The 21,675-nt window shown below is 29.1% G+C and overlaps 3 protein-coding genes across 6 annotated transcripts; 2 read left to right on the top strand and 1 right to left on the bottom strand.

The window, feature by feature from the left end:
• Positions 1–671: 671 nt before the first annotated feature.
• On the top strand, positions 672–7,876 carry LOC113560571 (alpha-N-acetylgalactosaminidase-like). 3 transcript variants are annotated; one of them, XM_026966526.1, is made up of 10 exons: positions 672–807; positions 3,001–3,176; positions 3,847–4,021; positions 4,908–5,082; positions 5,270–5,364; positions 5,943–6,104; positions 6,289–6,486; positions 6,760–6,924; positions 7,596–7,680; positions 7,777–7,876. In XM_026966526.1, exons 2-10 carry the CDS (start codon positions 3,013–3,015, stop codon positions 7,866–7,868), a joined length of 1,311 nt encoding a protein of 436 aa, XP_026822327.1. In that variant the 5' UTR covers positions 672–807; positions 3,001–3,012; the 3' UTR covers positions 7,869–7,876. The 3 variants fall into 3 exon arrangements, with proteins under 3 accessions (XP_026822327.1, XP_026822328.1, XP_026822326.1); XM_026966527.1 differs by having other exon boundaries at positions 686–802; XM_026966525.1 differs by lacking the exon at positions 672–807 and adding an exon at positions 1,862–2,000.
• Positions 7,877–14,220: 6,344 nt separating this feature from the next.
• Positions 14,221–17,921, top strand: LOC113550049 (alpha-N-acetylgalactosaminidase-like). Its single transcript, XM_026951658.1, has 10 exons — positions 14,221–14,396; positions 14,483–14,679; positions 15,069–15,243; positions 16,216–16,390; positions 16,447–16,541; positions 16,612–16,773; positions 16,833–17,030; positions 17,102–17,266; positions 17,367–17,448; positions 17,599–17,921. Exons 2-10 carry the CDS (start codon positions 14,510–14,512, stop codon positions 17,676–17,678), a joined length of 1,302 nt encoding a protein of 433 aa, XP_026807459.1. The 5' UTR covers positions 14,221–14,396; positions 14,483–14,509; the 3' UTR covers positions 17,679–17,921.
• LOC113550048 (protein arginine N-methyltransferase 3-like) lies at positions 17,796–21,155 on the bottom strand. 2 transcript variants are annotated; one of them, XM_026951655.1, is made up of 8 exons: positions 20,996–21,155; positions 20,510–20,843; positions 20,011–20,144; positions 19,752–19,940; positions 19,278–19,465; positions 18,979–19,205; positions 18,517–18,876; positions 17,796–17,939 (listed from the first exon to the last, which is right to left on the bottom strand). In XM_026951655.1, exons 1-8 carry the CDS (start codon positions 21,014–21,016, stop codon positions 17,830–17,832), a joined length of 1,563 nt encoding a protein of 520 aa, XP_026807456.1. In that variant the 5' UTR covers positions 21,017–21,155; the 3' UTR covers positions 17,796–17,829. The 2 variants fall into 2 exon arrangements, with proteins under 2 accessions (XP_026807456.1, XP_026807458.1); XM_026951657.1 differs by lacking the exon at positions 20,996–21,155 and having other exon boundaries at positions 20,510–20,595; positions 20,684–20,815.
• Positions 21,156–21,675: the final 520 nt, after the last annotated feature.

Genomic DNA, 21,675 nt, shown 5'->3' with positions numbered 1-21,675 from the left:
TGATACAAAATATTTTGAAAAAAAAGTCAATACTTGACGAAATAATGAGTGTATAATGATAAAAGAATCGCCCTGTATAGTATATAGTATATACTATATACTATACTACTATATGTATTTATTGTGTAACATAAAAGATAAAATACACGTTATATTGTAATATATAGGCATCTATACTTTTTGCTATCCTTAAATCTAAAAAAACAGTTAATTTAAAAAATAAAAACCTGTTTGAAAACATTTATTTTAACATAGGTATACTAATACTACTAACCACTATATGAGCTTTATTATCTATAAGTAGTGTAATGACTCAATGACTGTAATGATATGCTGACATATAATTTTATAGCAGTTTAAAATGTTCAAATATTAAATATGATAAATAAATAACGGTCGAGTAGTCGAGTGTATATAACGGTTACTTTCAATATGAATCTTTCAACACTGATGAAAGGGACGATTTGCATTGTAAGGTCACGTAGAAACTGACATGTATTTGTGATGATGGAACACAAAACGTGTGATTTTCTTGTGTGCCACACGCAGAGACAGGGTCTCTGCCGCCTAAGATAAAACTAGTTTCTAGAAAACGCAGAGGCCTTTGATGAAGCCGCCAACTACTCTGGCCGGCGTGATCGTGTCGTCTTTTTCACCAGTGCATGTGCACCAGTCACAGTAGCAACATCTCTCAATACGACAATATCAGATCCTGCGAGCGACAACTGAGCTTCCCTTTCAGTTCTTTATTTGTGTCACTTCATTCAACCACAGCATAATATATATATATATACAGTTGCGAGTTAAGTAAGACGCATTATTATAGTATACTGCAATATGTTATTATTATAGTTATAATTTATTCTCTGTTATGACTTACTCGATTTTATTCTCGATTACACGATCTTAAGAGTTTTCCGAAGATCAGGAAGAAGAAAATAGCCTAAATTTAATATTTATATCTGGTAGGTGATTGTATTCTCCTGTACATAAGTGTAAGGAAGAATTTCCCAAACATGGCCCTATTATTCAAGTCTTAACCTCTGTTTAGCAATTTTTGATTTTTAATTTTCAATTTATTTTCGATTTTATTTTTACGTTATTATATAGTAATTAGTAGGTACTAGGTAGGTAAATATCTAATGTTTGTAATTCAAACATTTTTATATAATACATTATATACTCGTATTAAAATAAAATCTATTTGTCTATACTTACCTATTTAGTAAGGAGGTTAGTAGGTACCTCTGTTATACTTATCCATAATTACAAATTTTTTTTTAGTTAATTTACAAAATGGACAAATAACAATTGGTATTATGATTATTTTTATTATGTGTCAAGTAATAAAATGATTTAACTAAAACCACGAATATTTTTTTTTTCAATAGATACTTTTTATAGTCTTTTTTTCTGTGGAGCATTATTCGATATTATTGTATACTATAATATATATTGTGTATTATTTTAATTGAGTTCCAAATAGAAAATAATTATTAATAGTATACATAGATATATACCACATACCGGTTAATATACCTAATAACAATACTAAAACAATGTTTTAAGGAAATATATAGGTATACTTACATTTCAAATTATAATATATTACAGTAGATAGTTTGTATGTAACTGCGTATAAGTAATAAGTCGTATATTATTGAAATTATAAACGAAATTATTTAAGGTTTTATATGTATAATAATAGAATAACAACGTGATTTTGAATAGAAATGCTAATTAGTTTTATACTTTCATTAAGCGAATATTGTTAAATTGTCAATGATATTGTTGTTGTAATGAGATTTCATGCAACGGGTTTTTTTAAGCCACGGGACATAGTATAAAATATTCAAATTTATCAACAAAACCAGTTGAAGTTTAATTATTATAAAAACCAATGCATCAGTATGTATCAACTCTTGTATCGCTGTGTTCACTTCAAGAGTAGGTAATCGTTTACCTACCTATGTATTAATGTCAAAATATTATAATTTTTCGTGAGTACCTATTTATTTATTAACACAATATTTTTAAGGTAAAGTACAATAGTCAATAAAGTAACTAGTTACAACTACCTATATTATAGACTAAAGTAATATTATATTTACATGAATATTTAATTCAAGTTCATATAATAATTACAAAATTGATATGTTAAAATTAAAAATCACCAAACTTATACTCATTCAATAGTAAAGTTTTTATTATATTTTCCTAATTCATTTACACTTCTATAATGTATATATATTTTATAAAATTATTATTATTATCATGTAATGGGGTCTCGATCGTTTAATATCTAAATAAATATTTGAATTTTTTTGTAATAAAATAATATATTGAGTATAATAAGTCCCTACCTATAATTATAAATTGAATTCTATAATAAAAAAAAAGATTTAACCGTTAAAAATATATTTTAAAACTGCTTTAAGTTAAATATTTCGTACGTTATTTTAACTAAAGATTTATCGTAATTAAATAAGGATAATAATATTTGAAAGATCTACCTATAAAATACTGTTTCAATAGGTAATTATGGAACTATACAAAAGAAAATTTAAATATGTTTAATGGGTTTTATAATGTATTTTGTTATGATTCCATAGTTTTCCAATATACAAATTAATTATCTGGTTGTGTTGGTATAGGTACCTACTAATGAGTGCAGAATACAGCAGCAATAAAATAATATAATATTTTATTTTGTGTACATTGGACACTATCGTATGTGGTATGTCCCCTAATACTGAATAAATTAAATATTATTATTAAAATTCGCCTAATGTACAATTAATATTTTATTGTTTAATAGATCAGTATGTATCTAAATTATGTAATGTGGAATATAAGTGCCTTATAATCTTGGAACTTATAAATAATTCTGGAATTATAATTTCTTGGGAAACGGGCTTTATGAAAACAGGAAAATAATTTTATAGAATTATGATGTATAGCATAAGTACTTAAATTTTAACTTAATATTTTATTATACAGCTTCCGGTCACGATGTTGAATTCGATTTCGGTAACGGTTGCAGCGTTTGCCGTCGTGCTGCACGGGGTCACCGGCCTCGACAACGGGTTGGCTTTAACACCGCCGATGGGATGGCTCGCGTGGCAAAGATACAGGTGTATCACAGACTGCGAAACGTATCCCGACGAATGTGTCAGGTAAGTGAATATATGTACAAAACATTTAAAAAGGCGCTGCAGCTGTATACAATTTTATTTTTTTGCTCTAATAATTAATTGCAATACCTGCCTATAGGTATAATTGATCGTAAACCTCCCAGCATTTTTAAAAAAAACATTAAATACAATTCATTACTTAATACGTTTATTTTAATACCAATATTCTGTATTTTCGTATGTTGGAAACTGGAGATATCACAAATAATGAATTATAAGTTTAAACAACTATTATTTATAATAATTATTTTTATTATACAAAATATAAAAAGTGTAAATTATATACAAGGCTGTGAATGAAAAAAATTCGGAGGGTCCCCAGACACCCCCCAATTACGGCCTTGAAAATCTGCAAATTACAACTTTTTTAAAACAAATTAATTTTAAATAAAATATTTATGGGTAATACTATATTATTTAAAACTACAGTTATAGGTGTTTCTTAATAAAAATGAAAATAAATAAAATATCAATCTTTTACTTATTGGTTTACATAATAAGATAAGAAATATTTTCATATACCATTCGAATAAATAATAAAGTATTGTTTATTTTTCATTATAAATGTATAAAGTCTATTGATATTAAGACTAGATTCGCGTTATATTAATAATAACGACGAAGTAATGATTTCGTATGTATGAATATTTAGTGAAAAGCTGTTTATGAATGCGGCTGATTTGTTGGTCAGTGAAGGCTACGCAGACTTGGGATACAAATACGTAATCGTGGACGACTGTTGGTTGGCTAAAAACAGATCGGACGACGGGAAGTTGGAAGCCGACAAGACGAGGTTCCCGAGCGGTATCAAAGCACTGTCTGACTACGTAAGCTGCAATTAAGAAATTCTCCGATGCTTTTATAATTATGCAACTATATAAAATATATATATATGTATTTTATACACACAACATATTGAATAATTAAGTTTACAATATCATTGCCAAATAAATCAAAATTGAAATAGTAATTATTCAAAGGACCTTACACACGGTTTCGTTCATCGTTATTTTTGTCGTACACGTAAATTATAACTACGTAGGTAGGTACTTCATAAATTTAAGTTACAATTTTCTAATATAAAGTTTTGCTGTTTATGTGTAGATAAATATGTGACAAACACTGTTATAGGCTATAGTGAGCTACACTTTACACATAAAGCTTATATAACTTATGTAATGAACTAATGATGTTATACGTGTTCTATTATCGGTGTTATTTTTCAATATTTGATTCCAGCAGTGTTGTTATAGGCTTTAAGTTGATATTACAAAAGTACGCTATACCCCTATAATCGAATATAAAAAAACAACAGAAAATTGTTTATGTTAGAAATTTTAACGTATACATTTCTGAGTATAAAAAGTATTTTACGTGTGCGTGTGATACGGAGACAACAAATTCGTGTGTAGGGGAGTACATTAAATAAAATATTATACTGAATTCGAGAAAATCTACAGAGAAGTTTTGAATTTCTTTCGATAGGCAACTTTACTGTATGATAGGCGATAGCTATACTGTATAATATATAGTATTATAAAATGTATTACGCGTATAATACCTATTTCTTAAGCATTTAATTTGATCTATATTCCACGGACATTCATTTATACAGAATAAACTCGTACTTATGGCTATAGGTATATAAAAAAAAAATGACGTAATTAAATTTAAGTGATAGATAAAATTTCTATTGCTTATACACTGCTACAGGTGCACTCGAAAGGGTTGAAATTTGGCTTGTATCAAGACTGGGGCGAGAAAACTTGTGCCGGTTACCCGGGCGTGCTGGGCAGCGAAGCGATGGACGCCAAACAGTTCGCCGAATGGGAAGTCGATTACGTAAAATTAGACGGATGTTATTCGAACGTCAGGGATATGGATAGGGGTAAGACTAGGCGGTCAGTTGAACATTATTTAGTCGCCAGATTAGCTATACAGTATACTTATAATACAACTACAACTCCTTTAATTTTATTTTTCCGTAAAAATATAATTTTTAATTTTCGGCACTTGAATGACGGACTAACAACAAACAACTTACTATAACATAATGTCATAATATACGTTCACAGGTTACGTCGAATTCGGAAAACACCTGAACAATACAGGAAGACCAATGGTGTACTCGTGTAGCTGGCCGGCGTATCAAGAAGACAAGGGAATGCGGGTAAATAATAAATATGGTTATTATAAGATTATAGATTATTGATACATAGTACAATTATTAATTATTCATATAATTTAACATGATATAAAATTTGAAAATGTATTGCACTTTAATGTGTTAGGAAAAAATACTTTACGCTGTGTGTCGGTAAAATTGTTCTAAACATATTATTATATATAATACCATTGTTTATAAATACTATTTATAATCAATGATAATGCGCATTGGTCGCTAGAAGAGAGCATCACTTGAGTTTGATAATTTAATTTTTTTTTCAATTTATAAATTAGATGAATTATACATTTAAATGTTTATTATAATATAATAGCACTGTATATAATAGTAAGCAATATTTAATATAATATTAACTATTGTTGCGATTGGACATTTTAATAAATTAAATAAATAATTGTCAATAACGACTAAATTAACGTATTAATTATTCTATTGAATTAGTATACTTTATAAACGACAATTTCTAAAAAAAATTATTTCATTATGTTTTTTATTATATTTTTTTATGTCGTCATGCGATAAATTTATCATCATTCGTCAACTGTAAATCTCGTCAAGTGCAGATCAATTACGCGTTGATGGCTCAACACTGTAACCTGTGGCGTAACTACGGAGACATTGACGATTCGTGGAGTAGTGTGACATCCATAGCTGATTACTTTGCAACGAAGCAAGAGTTCTGGGCGCAGTATGCAGGACCCGGACACTGGAACGATCCAGACATGGCAAGTTCATATTGTTATACATTATTAGACTATAGTACTATACATAATTAACATAATTATAAAGTGACGATAAAATTATGTTTATAGAACTTATAAATATGTATCTATTATGTATAATGTATAAATATATTATATACTCGTATTATCAGTTCCGTATGTGATAAATTGTATATGATTTTTTTAGCTCCTGATCGGTAACTTTGGTCTGACAATCGACCAAAGCAAATCGCAAATGGCCATTTGGGCTGTGTTGGCCGCTCCCCTGTTTATGTCCAACAAATTGTCCGCCGTACGTCCGGAGTTCAAAGAAATCTTACAAAACGTCGAAGTCATCAAAGTCAATCAAGACGCTTTGGGAATACAAGGCACTCGAGTATTTAGGGTGAGCCCTTTTACAGTATAAATATAAATATTCTATACGTAATAAGGAAGTATGTATATTTGTCCACGTACTACGTTTTTTAGTGGCACTAATTTTGTCCAGATAAATAATATTGGCATAATATTTGTTTACTGGCCACAGAAAGTCCTGGATAAACGTGAAAACCAGCTCATTGATCAATAAGAAATCATTATTTTAAATTCTAAAACAAAATTAGCACAGTTATTCCTCATCCAATGTTTTCCGATCATTGTTATATATACCGTATTTCAGGATAAGGGTATTGACATTTGGACCCGACCAGTCGAACCGGTTCATCGTGGAAATTATTCATACGCGGTGGCGTTTGTGAGTCGTCGCGAGGATGGCGCTCCTTACCCGTACAAAATAGCTCTGGAAGACTTAGGACTGAACCATCACATTGGTTACACGATTAAGGTGATGACATGAATTAATTAGCATTCCACGTCTTAAAGATACTAATAAGTAGGGCTCTTGGTTGTTCGATTGTCATATTAATATGTTAATGATTATTAACAATATGAAATAATTGAAAATTTCGATTAATCGAATTAATTGAACAGCCATACTACATAGTATGTGTACAATGTATATTTAACATACGCGTTTTAATCGAAAATTAAGATCTACATAGATAATTTATTTTAAAGGTAAACACATATTTTATCAACAAAAATTATATTTTAAATATTTTATTAACATCTTATAATTGTTTTGTTTTTTGCATGAAAACATACATTATCATTTTTATTTCGTACTCCAAACTTCTGGAGCAAAATATTTTCTAGAATAAAAATCGAAATAAAAATAGTGATATATTCCTATCGTTACTCAGTATTTATTTTCCACATGTATAATCACTTAAAATTCTATTTCCAAACACTGAGACAAATTAAAATAAAAGTAAAATCTAGTTTACCTAAATAGTAGATAAATACGTAATTATATAATATAAAATAAATTAATCACTACTTATCCGCTTAGTATTGAGTTAATAAATTATACTTACCATTATGACTATAACTTAAGCTTATAGTTAATACCTACTGTTATTCTTATTAAGATATTTTATTATTAACCCGTTACAGAATTTGTTTGATAAACCTACCTCAAACGGTATCAAACACTACGCCTTGCCAAAGACTGTGGTCCACGTAAGAGTTATTCCGTCAGGTAAAATAATTATCTATAAACCGTAATAATTATTTTATACGCACTTGTATTGGCGCAACTGGTATATACTATATTTACGTGTGCTATTTAAATCAGGTGTTGTGTTCCTACGATTCGACATTATCACGATCAAATTGGAAGACGATATTTACAACAGCGAACTCAACAAAACCATAACATTTACATAAATTAGTTTAAAAAAAGAAAAACCACAATACTAGTTAACTTTCAAGTTATAGTAATTCATAACATTATATATTTACGTATATTTTTTTTTATTTTAATGGCAATAATTGCTTCGTATAAAACTATAAACGTATATAGAATATTAGAATAAATAGTAAATACCTATTAATAAAATACTTGATAAACGTGTTGTGACTTGTGAGTACGTTACCTATCATTTTAATATAAAAATCTCAATTATAAATGTTGAGAATGATGTCAAGAATATAGTCAAGACTCAAGAGATCTGTATGTTGTTACGTGTATCATATAATGTGTGTAATGTGTGATCAATTTATGATATCGAGAATAATGAATTTTTTCTGCACATTAAATAATTTTTAATGTTTAACAATACGACTTACTAATTACACAATATTGGCTTATTTCAATATAATAACGTATAATTGTTGTTCAATAATAAATAATAATACCTTGCTAAAGCTAACTAAATTGATCTAGGCGTAGAAAATACTTAATCATATGTGATGGTCGTTAATATAATTACGTCGGGTGGTTGGTCTCTACTTTCTTTGCGATAATCAAATGACCAAGTAGTAGGTATGATGTTTTCATTTTTTTTTTTTTTGATTGAGGACACGATTAAACAGAAATCAAAAATTATAGTTCTGTAGCTGAATTTATTCCCTTTTAGCTAAATTAGTACCTCTTATCCGTTTAAAAAAGGTATTTTAATTAAGGTAAGTATAATTGGTTCCTATTTAAATTTGTAATGTATACCACTACTGGCCAAGTCGGTCCCTGCTTTTCGAAATAAGATGTACGAGTAGCAAGTATACTTACGCAATATGTCGCTGTCGACGATACGGTTAGTTGACGAACCGACGACGTACGTAGAATTGTGGTTCTTATAGATGAAGACGGCGCATAGGACGACTGCAGCGATGCGGGATCGGGGGTACGAAAAAGAGGAGGCACTACGGAGGTTGGCGATAAATCACGGGTGTCGCACGCTCGATTATGGACGCCTGATTAACCCCCCTCCCCCCTCCTGCATGGCCGGAACGACATCCGCCGTTTACATTCGCGCGGCTTGGCGGCGAGCGGTACCGGAGTGGACGACGATGCTGCCACAACGACACCAATAGTAGTTATGGCTATTGTTATTGATTTACGGCGAGAGTTCGACAACTAACCGATACGGAACGCGTCGTTGACCGACTACTCAATGGTCACAAAACGTCATACACGACGGTTTGATAAGAGAGCGAGACTGCATTGCGCGTACATAGGTAACGAGTAACGACAAACGGTAGAGAAGTTGGCGTGCGGCGATGGAACAACCGGCGAACAAGCTGGACGACAATGATGAAAATACTGAAACGTTTAACAGCGAGTAGCCATGAAGTGGCGATAAAAACGGGCGACGGGTATACGACGTGTACCGCCGACGTACGGCTGAACGCAATCGGGGACGCAGACAATACGGCGACCGATAAAGAAGCCGATCCAAATCGCCAACGGTATTCAGTAAAAAAATAAAAATTAATCAAATACCGCGTGACGTCGCGGGTGGCACGACGGTACTGAACGAGATCCATGAATATAATATGTATGTCGTAGGCCATGTGGAAAATTAGTCTTTTTTTGCAAAAAGACTAGGCTCTTTGCAATGGGGTAGCCCGTTTGCGAACTACTTATTATTTTTCCAAACAGCCTGCTGTTTTTCAGGCTCATTGCATACAGACTAATAGCAGTTAGGCCTTTTAAGAACTACAATCATTTTATGGTGAAAATCATTTTAATTATTTTATTTCAAGGGTTATTGATAATAACACAGTACAATATATGTAACATAAATGTAACATGTAACATTATTATTCATTACTTATTAATTTTATAAAATAGTTAGTTCTATCTCATAGACATACTAATTTTTAGATTTAAATTTAAATTTAAATCGTTTTAAGACTTTTGTAAGTGACTTGTCATTAATGATACAAACAATATCTGACTTGACACCTTTTGCTAATAACACCCACTAATTTGGTTTTATAAAAGTCAGAGCTATCATACTATGTTGGTCAATACATACTATTTTTTAAACTAGTTTGGTACCTAGTATCTACTCGGTTTATTAACAACTTTGAAAAGAACAGTTTTATAAAATATTACCTATGCAAGAAAATCAATAAATAAATCTATAATAAATTAAAATCTGTAACTATTTCAATATTTTAGTAATGGAGGTATTATAATAATAATATAATACCTCAAAAATTAATATAACTTACTATGTGTAGGGAATACTAAGTCAAGTATTGATGTTTTAAAATTCAAATATGATTATTAATTATGACTGAATAATAATATACTGCAATATTATACCTACTGCAATAAATCCGAAGGTAACCTATTGACCCTACATGAGTATGATATTAATATTCACTTACTCTTACATAATCTACTCGTATATTTTGATAATCATATTTTTCATGATTTGAAGTTTTATAAAAGAATGTGTTCAAATTTCTACAACAGGATGACTTAGTACTTGCTGCGCTAGTAGAGATGACATCTTACAAAAGTTTATATAAAAATAGAATTTTATTCAACGGTAATTGAATGTGATAATATTTATAATACATTTTGCACATCAATAAAATATGATAACAATCAAACAACTAGTCAAATATTCAACAACTGTACAAAATTGATAAGTAATAACTTATTACTAATAAGTAATGTTACATGTTACATTTATGTTACATATATTGTACTGTGTTATTATCAATAACCCTTAAAATAAAATAATTAAAATTATTTTTACCATAAAATGATCTAGTCCGACACACGTAACGGATATCATTTCGTGTGTAGGTCTGAATCTTTTTGTCTACAGTGATTAGATCGGGTGTCACGATAATTCAAAATGTGTCAATAATACGCGTTTAAAACGTCTACGCGTGATGTACCTATACCCGAAGTCACATAATAATTATGAAAATCGGTAAAAATAGTTTTGCGGACGAATGTGTAATAGCTACAGTGCAGGCAAATTCCGCTTAGACCAAACCAACTGTGACGACTTAATATGAACTTATACCTATATGATATTATATTGTAGAATTCGCGTATATTATACGAGTCCCCGTGTGCAAAGGAAAGCATTTTATCTTATGTACCTATACAAATATATAAGTCGATAAAACGCCGTGTCACTATATTTATGTGAGTATTATTTTTTTTTCATTTTTAGTTATTGTTTCCGTAAACTATATAATTGTTTGTGTTAAAACTTTTTTCTCGGAAAAATATTAAATGTTGTTAGAAAATAATAATATTGATACGGTCAACGCAGTAATCTATTTATTCATACACAATTAACGCATAAAACATTAAAACACTCATATTACAACGTATAACGGAATTTTTATTTTTTTAATTAACAACACAGGAAACGATTAATTTTGTATTCAATTTTGTAGATTTATGCGTGATAGAAATTCATTGTCACTGTCAAGTCGATCTTACAAATTAATCATAAAGAATGTTGAAGACGTTCGGCGGTATCCGGTCAAGGATTCGGTTCAGTTGATCGTACCGGCCGAGAACTCGACCCTTTGACATTATCCAATTATTTGACGGTTTTTGACGAACAGTATCCGTGAACGATGTGCATAGTACATGAATCATTCCCGAAAACTTTGAGGAGTCTTTGCGCTGAATAGAATCTATGAAACGACCAGAATCCCCAAACAATACGGTAATAAATTTATGGACAAAAATCGCCGAACAGAATTCCTGCCAAACCTTTCTGACGGGGAACTATAATACATTATAACCGGTTCCTCGGGAATACTCCAATTTGCGGCACTGGCTATTAACGCGATTATGGCATAAGCACGACGACTTCAATTCGGAACAATTCTAAATACTTGGTGAACGGCTCGAAAGCAGCAATATAAAAGTGACAGAATAAACTCGTGCACGACCCGACTAAATGTGTGCAAAATTTAAAATTAATTATAAAACTACTATTTTTAACATATCTAGTCTGACTAGTCTTATTCTTTAATAAAACATAACAATGTCATCATTATAAAAAAGTACGATAGGTGTTAGCAGTACCAGATTTGACAGAGAGTATTGTGGGCAAATACTCCAAGCCTCAATTTTTTTAAGGTAATCATAAAATTTTCTTATATATTGGTATATTTTTACCTATAGATTAAAAAAATGACTAATTGTTTATTTGTAAATAACCAAGTAAAGACGTGATTTTTAATTGTTGTATTGTATAGCACAAAGTCAAAATAAAGGGATATAAAGAATAATAATATAATCAAATCCAGGGGTCAAAAATCTTTTTTGACCTGTGCTATCAAAATGCTAAATCTAGTTCTGAGTGTTGGGTAAGGCACTGCATCCCTTATTCGTTTTTCCTTAAAATTAAAATGTTAGAAATTATGTTTTTTGTAAAAACGTATAGTGTATACTATAACTGATGTATAACAATGTATATTTTATATAATATGTGCTTTAACTATAACATAAATAAACATTTTATAATATATATATATATATATATATATGATATACCTATACTTATTATCATCATATTTTTAGCACAATATAATATTTGGCGACCAGATCAGTGGCCTTGAGCGCACGATATCCACGTGATATTAAATTTATTACTTTGCGAATACTGTCGGTATTGCATGATGATTATGCTAAGGACCTATATAATAATAATCATGTACTGTACCAGACACTAGTCCACACTCTCACTCATCGTTGACTTTGGCACGAGTCAAAAATTATTTTTCGTAATCAACACTTATATAGTAATTATGTTACAACTGTATTACTCTATACTGCTCGTATGTGGTAAATTTAGTGTATTTCACCATAGCATTAGTGAAAAAATATTAAAAAATAGTAGGTATAATAAAATAATATAATGTATGCACTACGATAATTAAATATTTTTAAAATATTGATAGAAAATATGTACGAGTGAGTAATGACAATATGAGTGGACAGAATAGTTGATGTGCTGTATCAATAAATTACAATTTTTAGGTTTAGGAGGTGTTTATGTTTTGCATTAGGAACGGATCTGATAATTAATTAATTAGAAATGATATTCAAGTAAAAAATATATATGTATAGCGTATACATTATTCCTAATTTTTTCAAACTATTAAATGTTTCAATGTCAGACCAGTTGGTGTTCGGTATTTGGTAATTATTAACGGATGTAAATTTTTTTTTTTTAATAATAATTTGCTAATCCGTGACAAAATATAAGAATGACAAAACCATTTAATAGTGAAAGTAATTTATTATAAATATTATTGTTGTTACCTACCTGTTTGTTATCGTTAGTTAATGTTTGCCGCAGTGCGGTTTACTTATATGTATTTGTCCATTGTCAACTCTTCTATTACACGTAGTCGTAACTCATAATATATTGCGTATAATTGCATTTGTAGAGAATTACATTTTCAAGTGGTTTCAAAAAAAGTTACATCAACTTCATTTAAAATGTTTGCTGAGAGCTCCGAGATATAAACTATATGCTAATTTTATATTATTAAGAATATTCTATATTATAGTTGTAGTCTTGTAAAATGGTTTTATTAGGAAATAAATGATACATTGGGATACAAACACAATAAACAAAACAAAAAATACATAAGAAAATGGCGGAAATCGTCAATTTGATATTATACCTACACATTGGTGTAGTTAGAGGAGTTTAAAACACCTTCTCCTCCATTTTGTCAGTATTCATAGATATTTAAATATTGTTAAATTTGATACCAATACCTTATTATTGAATATTTTTAAAACTTTTTAAGAAACTTTGAACTTTATATTTGATTAATAAGTATCTAATATTTTTTGGTATGTGTATTTATATATAAGATAATTTAAGTATTAAAAAATGGAAAATAATATTAATATTATTATTATTGTTATTGGTAACGTAATTCTCCACATGATAAGGTTGACACTCATTATTTTTTTTTTGACATAGTCAAATATTATTCATTAAAAATCCATTATTTGTGTAGTTTCATCATTTAAATACTGTATGAAGCGCAAGACTCTACTTGTATATTGACATCTTAGTTTCCATTTCATTACGGGCATTTCGAAATATTTAGTAGATAATTTGTTATGCGAGAGCGCGCGCGCGATAAGAGTTTTACTTTTACATAACATTTAAAATATCTGTCTCCTAAGCCGTAAGTATCAATACTAGTGTGTTGAAAAAACCGGTCTAGCCCGGTAGGACTGGAGTATAGTGTATAATAATAACGAGTATTGTACACATACTGTGTCACCTGCCGACCCCTCGTCGAAATACATAATTGAACAACAATATTGTGTTATGGTATAGTACATAATCGTTGTAAACGTGCCGGACGTCGAGTAATATACAGTTAAACATATACTGTAGCTGTTCATTTTTGGTGCAAGTCGAGCCGACGACGCTACGACGGTAACCAAGAAACGTAAGTAAATTTTTTTTAATAAACTAAATCTAAAATTAAAAATAAATAACAACAAAAATGATTTTGCTGGATCATATTGAACGTAGTATAAAGGTAAAAAAGCGTCCGTCGAAATGATCGTCACCACAGCGCTGCGATGGGCTTGCTGTTTGATCATCGTGGCTATACAAGGGCTTGACGGACTCGATAATGGGCTCGCACTCACACCACCGATGGGGTGGCTTGCGTGGCAGCGTTACAGGTGCATCACAGATTGCGAAACGTACCCCGACGAATGTGTCAAGTCAGTATACATTTTGTCAAAACTAAACGTGGTGGTAAATAAAGGTGAACTGTTTAAGCGGTTCAATTCATTTAATATGTCGATTGTTGTGCTTCTCAAAATAAAATTTAGAATTTATGTATACACATCAATTCAGTTTTTAAAAAATATATGTTACCTATTTAGTAATAACTTTTCAGGGTAGTAAATTTTAATTTTTTTAAAAAACAATTTACATTTTTTAGTCTTGAATATATAGTGTAGAATATAAAAAAAAAATATATATGTAATAATGAACAATAATAGATTTTTGGCATTGGTTATTATTAACATGCATATTTTACAGTTTTGATCAAATTCGGATTGCAAATATTTTTTTTTATCAAAAAATTGTTTTACCTACTTTTCAGCGAAAAATTGTTTATGAGAGCAGCGGATCTATTAGTTAGCGAAGGCTACTCTGAATTGGGTTATAATTATGTCATAGTGGACGACTGTTGGTTGGCCAAGAACAGATCGGCGGATGGAAAATTAGAAGCCGATAAAATAAGGTTCCCAAGTGGTATTAAAGCCTTATCAGACTATGTGAGTAATACGGAATTCGATAAATTATTACTCAAAGAATAATAGGACATTTGCCATCCTGTGGTAGGACACTGTAAATCGGATTGGACATATTTTCATGTTAAAAAAATTCATTTTCATTCCATGTACCTATACCCACTTAATACTGATTTATACGTAATTATTATTATATACGATAAGGACTTTGAAAACATTTTAGGATGTCTTGTCTCGTCTTACTTAGATTCTACTAGGTAACAACTTTTAAACCAATTTATTTATAAAATAATTTGACTTGAAAAAATGTAAAAGTTGTTCATAAGACCTAAAGTATATATACCAAGATTTAAGACGTCCAAATCAATTTTAAACGTCAAAATAATTGATAAATATTTAATTTAAATACACCAAAGACTTGAAAATGTTATACAAGATTCCTCAACTTGATCTTATTGAAATTTAAAAATGTTTAACGTAAAGCTACATGTTAATCATAATATTCATAATGTATTATTGGTGAGAATAGACCACATACATGCAGATTGCAAATAGCAATAATTGTTCATTATCCTTAAAAACCGACGTCCGACGGGTGGCAATTGGTCTAGATTCAAGTAATACTATAATTAATGTTAATCAGGTATTCTTAGATAGTTTCTTAGCATTTTAAATTTAAATATTATCAGTTATCATAACATTCATACCCTAAATTAAGAACATTAACGATGTTTGTACATAAGCATTTACATTTTTTACGATACACGAGCATTTAAAATCGTGATAATTTTAGTTATACTCATAACTAGCATACAAATTTAAATTTTGTAAAAAATCTAACGTAAAAAATCGAAAATGTATTTAAATTTAAAGATAACAAACACATGACTGGCTCTGCTGAACTCAAATTTGACACGTTGGGCATGACCATAGGGATTAGAAAGAAAACAAATACTGTATTTATATTATCTTAATAATCATGAAAATTATCAATAGGTACATTCTAAAGGTCTTAAGTTTGGATTATATGAAGACTGGGGTACTAAGACATGTGCAGGATATCCTGGAGTATTGGGTCACGAAGAGCTAGATGCTAAGACATTTGCAGAATGGGATGTTGACTACGTCAAACTAGATGGATGTTATTCAAACGTTAGACACATGGATAAAGGTAATGATGAACAGCATTAAAATGATAAAAATTATATTTTAAATTAAAATAATTAGGCTATCCTGAATTCGGGAGACATTTAAATAACACTGGAAGACCAATGGTGTATTCTTGTAGTTGGCCAGCTTATCAAGAAGAAAAGGGAATGTTAGTAAGTATCTTAATTTGTATACATTTTATACTGTCAAACGTAAATTAAAATCCGTAAATTTCACCAACAGATTGACTATGCATCAATGGCTAAACACTGTAATCTTTGGCGTAACTACGATGATATTGATGACTCGTGGGAAAGTATGATCAAAATAGCAGATTATTTTGCACAAAAACAAGAATTTTGGGCAAAATACGCTGGACCTGGACATTGGAATGATCCAGACATGGTAGTTACATTTTTAGATATATATATGTAAAAATTCATTTTTTAATATATTTTTTTAAGCTTTTAATTGGTAATTTTGGATTAACATATGATCAAAGTAAAACACAAATGGCTATTTGGGCAGTACTAGCTGCTCCATTACTGATGTCAAATAAATTAACAGAAGTACACCCACAATTTAAAGAAATTTTACAAAACAAAGAAGTTATTGAAGTCAATCAAGACAAACTTGGTATACAAGGCACTAGAGTGTTTAGAGTACGTTTGTCTTTAAACTTAGTTTATAATATATACTATTAGTCATAATAACTAATTGTTTTTTTTATTAGGATAAAGGTATTGATATTTGGACTAGACCAGTTGAACCTTTTAATAACGGATACCATTCGTACGCCGTAGCATTTGTAAGCCGTCGTGTTGACGGTGCTCCTTATCCGTACAATATAACATTGGGAGATTTGGGTCTGAAAAATCCTAATGGCTATTCACTTATTGTGAGTTAAATATTTTTATTAATTTCTAGGTTAAAATTAATTCTTATATTAGTTTTAGCACTAAAATAATCTGATTGTACTGTATAATTAATAATTATAGAACCTTTTTGGAAAAGAAAAAAGTCCATCCTCTTGTATTTATACATCAAGCGATCCAGTAAAAGTTCGAATAATTCCTTCAGGTAACAGAGTATCATTTTTAAGTATTTTTAAACTTTATATTTAATATGCACAATTAACTGTATTATTTTGATGATAATTATTCATAAGCTTAAATTAAATGGGTATGGATTGTTAAATTTAATTAATTAATTAATTTAAAATCCTAACAGGAGTGGTTTTCTTGCGAATGAACATAGAAAACTCAAACAAACCATGTACAGATAATAGCAAGAGTCAGTTTTTCAAGTGATAAACATGAATATCCCAAGACAATATAAATAAATAATACATTTTAGATTGTAAAGTTTATATTTTTTAAATAATATTTATTTAATAACTTGTTGGCTAACAAAAAATATGCCTTAGATTTTGCTCAATAATATAAAACAAATTACAAATTCTTAAGATACATTATAAGTATAGCTTTTATTATTTATAGTGATTGTGACAATTAAAGATCTTACTTGTTTTATATTTCTGGTACACTGGAATTCTCCAACAAGTATATCACCTAAAAATTAAATTATTATATAAATTACTAGTAGATTTATTATATTGAATCATCAAATATCAAATACATAACCATCTACTATCAATATTTGACATACATTGTAAGTATTTTTAATGATGTCATTGAAAGTCAAATTACAATTAATTAAAATTTTATTTATAAAACTTTTATTAATCAATTACATTATTTTCTTTAAGAAAACATATACTACAGTATTTAATTATTTTATAAATGTATAATTTGTAAGTTAAAGTGTATATATATTTTTAAGCTCATTGCTAAACTATTATTGTTTTAAAAGGTTAAGTTTCGCTATACCAGTTAGAAAAAAATAATAATTTACTAAAGTAACTAGAAAAATATTTAATATGAATGAGTATTAAATTTATTATAGTTGCTTAAAAATTAAGCTTTATAAAGTTTAGTATACTTATTTTTTATGTTCTACAACTAATTTTAAATAGCAAAGAATTAAAAAAATTTTTATAGCAAATATTTAAGTTAAATGAACCTCTATTTTTCAAACCAATGGTTTATTATGCTAAATAAATCTCAAATTAAGAACTGAAAAAATTACCTTCATTCACATCAATTGGATCATGTAGAAGAAATACTGTCTGTTTCCAATGAGTGGGTGGACAGTTTGGTGCTGTTGATAAAATCACTGTGTTATCATTATCAAATCTTGAATCAAAGTATCCAACTATACTAGTCATTGAGCATGTTTTTTTAACATTAAGTTTAAATTCTACTTTAAAATTAGTAGAATTAGTATCACATGTATACATGTCAAAAGTGCAAAGTTTACATTCTTCAGTAATAATTTGATCAACGGGTACAATTTCAACTTGTGCTTTGTTTAAGGTTTCTGTCCTTAAGGAAGGCATACGAAAACCATATACATCTGACCAAAATCCTAATATTTCATCATATCTATCTATAAATTATTAAAAAAGATAAATTACAAATAAATATAAAAAACAATTTTAATTATAAAAAATATAATAAATACTAAAATTTAATTATTATTTATTCTCACCCATATCACTCACACCACAGATAAATAGGTTACATTCATTTGGCAACATAATTCCATTTTTATTTAAATATTTGTCACGGGCAAATATTAAACTATCTAACATTGATTCAAATAACAAAAAATATCCCATCCATTCAGAAACAATAGCATCAACTTTTTCAATAGGTAAATTAACATCCTCAATTCTTCCTTTGATTGGCACAATCACATCATCAAATCCATTTTCTCTGAAAATTTAATATAATATATTGTTCATTCATTGACTATTATTTTTACAAGAATATTAAAAATTAAAATACCTAAAATTGTCCATAGCATTGTACAGTATATCAGCTTCATCAACGGCAAAAACCTTAACTGCTTGTGCTTTGGCCATAAACATAGATAGTATTCCACTACCTGTGCCTAAATCTAATACAGTTTTGCCATTAAATGAAGGCGCATTCAATAATATAGCAGAGCAATAACTTTCTGTTCGTACTTTATCCTGAAAATGATTTATTTATTAAACAGTTATTATTTGGTCATTCTATTAAAAAGATAAGATTTTAATTATTATTGATTTTAAAAATTAAACATTATCTACATTAAAGTTATCATAATACAAAAATAATTTATACATTTATAATTATTCAAGAGTAGACAAGTTATTGAACTTAAGATATTTTCAAGCTAACATTTATAGAAATTCTTAAGTTATTTTGGCAAATGAATTGAGTATTTGTATAATTTATTTATTGCTATGACCTATAAACAGGTAATTAATTATTTACTTTAAGCATTTCATAGTGAATGTCAACAGATGAATATGAACCAAAATAGCCATGATCATCTTCTAAGTTTAAAGTAGATGCTGTGTTAATGGAATCATTAGGTTGAGCAGATAAAACTTTTGTTAGTGTATCTTTCATTTGAAGCATTTGATTGTATGCGTCAGCCAGTTCTTTTTCTTTTACTTCCAGCTGAAGATATTGCATATAAAATTATTTCAATAAGAATAATTAAAACAAATAGAACAGTTATTGTTCTCACTTGTTTAGTAACTGTTTGAATTTTATTTTGTATATGGCTAAAATGTTCAGAAGACAATGTAAACTGATTATTTTCAAAATTGACTGTATATCCAGATTCTGATTCTTTATCATCTTCAACTACATCATCAATATCTGGATAATAAAAATAAAATAAATTAAACAATTATTAACATATCTTTGAAATATTTCAATATTTAATTTTTTTTAATATAGCGAATATAGGTATAAATATAGCAAAATTATAAATATCAGTTTAAAACCAGTTAGAATAACTTATTAAAATAATTAGAATAACTATTTTGGTTAATCAATATTAACTCAAAAATATTTAATTTTAGCAAAATTAAAAAAAAAAATTTGTTTGTATTATGAGAAGTTCTTAACAAATTATGTAACTTATATCCTACCAAATGGACTACAGTGCTGTTATGTATCTATTAATAGTTTTAATAATTTAATTTAACCATAAATTAATAGTAATGTCTTAGTTGTCTTACCGATCATTAGCCAAGGATCATCTTTTAAAACTGGAGTTAAGTATTTATCATCATTCCACGGCTGAGTATCAACTTCAAACAGCATACTAGGATTAAAATTTTCATCTTCTTGTATCTGAGTTCTTGTGTAGTTGATGCATTTGATATAAGAATAAAAATCCATGGTATACTTACGTTTTGCCAATGATAAATCAAAATTATGGTCCTTAGCACAGTGAACAATTGCTTCTGGTACATCATTATATAACAGTTCACAGAACAGACATTTTACCATATCTGGTCCACTTTCCACCCAGTCACCGAAACTGTGGTCAGAATCTGAATCTACAGACATCTGAAAATTAAGTCGTAAAACATTGATTTTATTATAATCAAAAATGACAATTCGAACACAATAGGTACTTAAGCTTATGCCTGCAACATTTATTATAAATCAAGTTACAACGGATTAGAAATTTAAAACAAATTATGTTAATTTAAACTTACGACTGTAGGGTCATCGGTCATATATCTAGAAAGTAGACGGGATTATTATTGTTGTTGGGAATCCACGACTCGCTACTCACGAGTTACAAGTCCGGATCAGTGTTTAAACGCGAAATTCAAAAGTTCAAAACATGTTTTTATCGGATAACAAACCTAACCTTGATTGAGTGGTGGAGTAGTGATAAGAGGCAACGCAAAAAAGATAAGATGTAGTGGACCTAGGTCGAGGTTCAAAATATATCTTTTTAACCTGCGGTCGTGGTCGTAGTGGAAGTTATATCATTATGACCATATTTGATATTAAAACATCATGAGTCATATCGGTTTTCGGTAATCGCCAATCGGTTATTGCCATATCGGCGGTAGTAAACTTCTAAACTCGGTGCCGTCATTCGATGTTTCGATCGTACCATAATACCATATGCTTTATTAATATTTAATACACAATATTGTATATATCTGTACTGATTACTGATTACTTTTAAGTATTTACTACTCAGTAACAATCATTAATCATAAGTTATTATTCGATATTTTATATTCACCAGGCAAGATGAGTGCTCTATAGTAAAACAACTAGTCATACTGTATATGACTATATATAATTAATGGGCATCGTTTCTCGTCGTGCTTGTGTTCTCGCATAATAGATCCTTATTAGGACGACTTGTTTAGAATAC

This window comes from Rhopalosiphum maidis, chromosome 1 (genome assembly GCF_003676215.2).
Source record: "Rhopalosiphum maidis isolate BTI-1 chromosome 1, ASM367621v3, whole genome shotgun sequence".
In the NCBI taxonomy this organism is placed as follows: domain Eukaryota; kingdom Metazoa; phylum Arthropoda; class Insecta; order Hemiptera; family Aphididae; genus Rhopalosiphum; species Rhopalosiphum maidis.
Note: the sequence above shows the minus strand (reverse complement) of the source record. Positions and strands in the feature narration are given on the sequence as shown.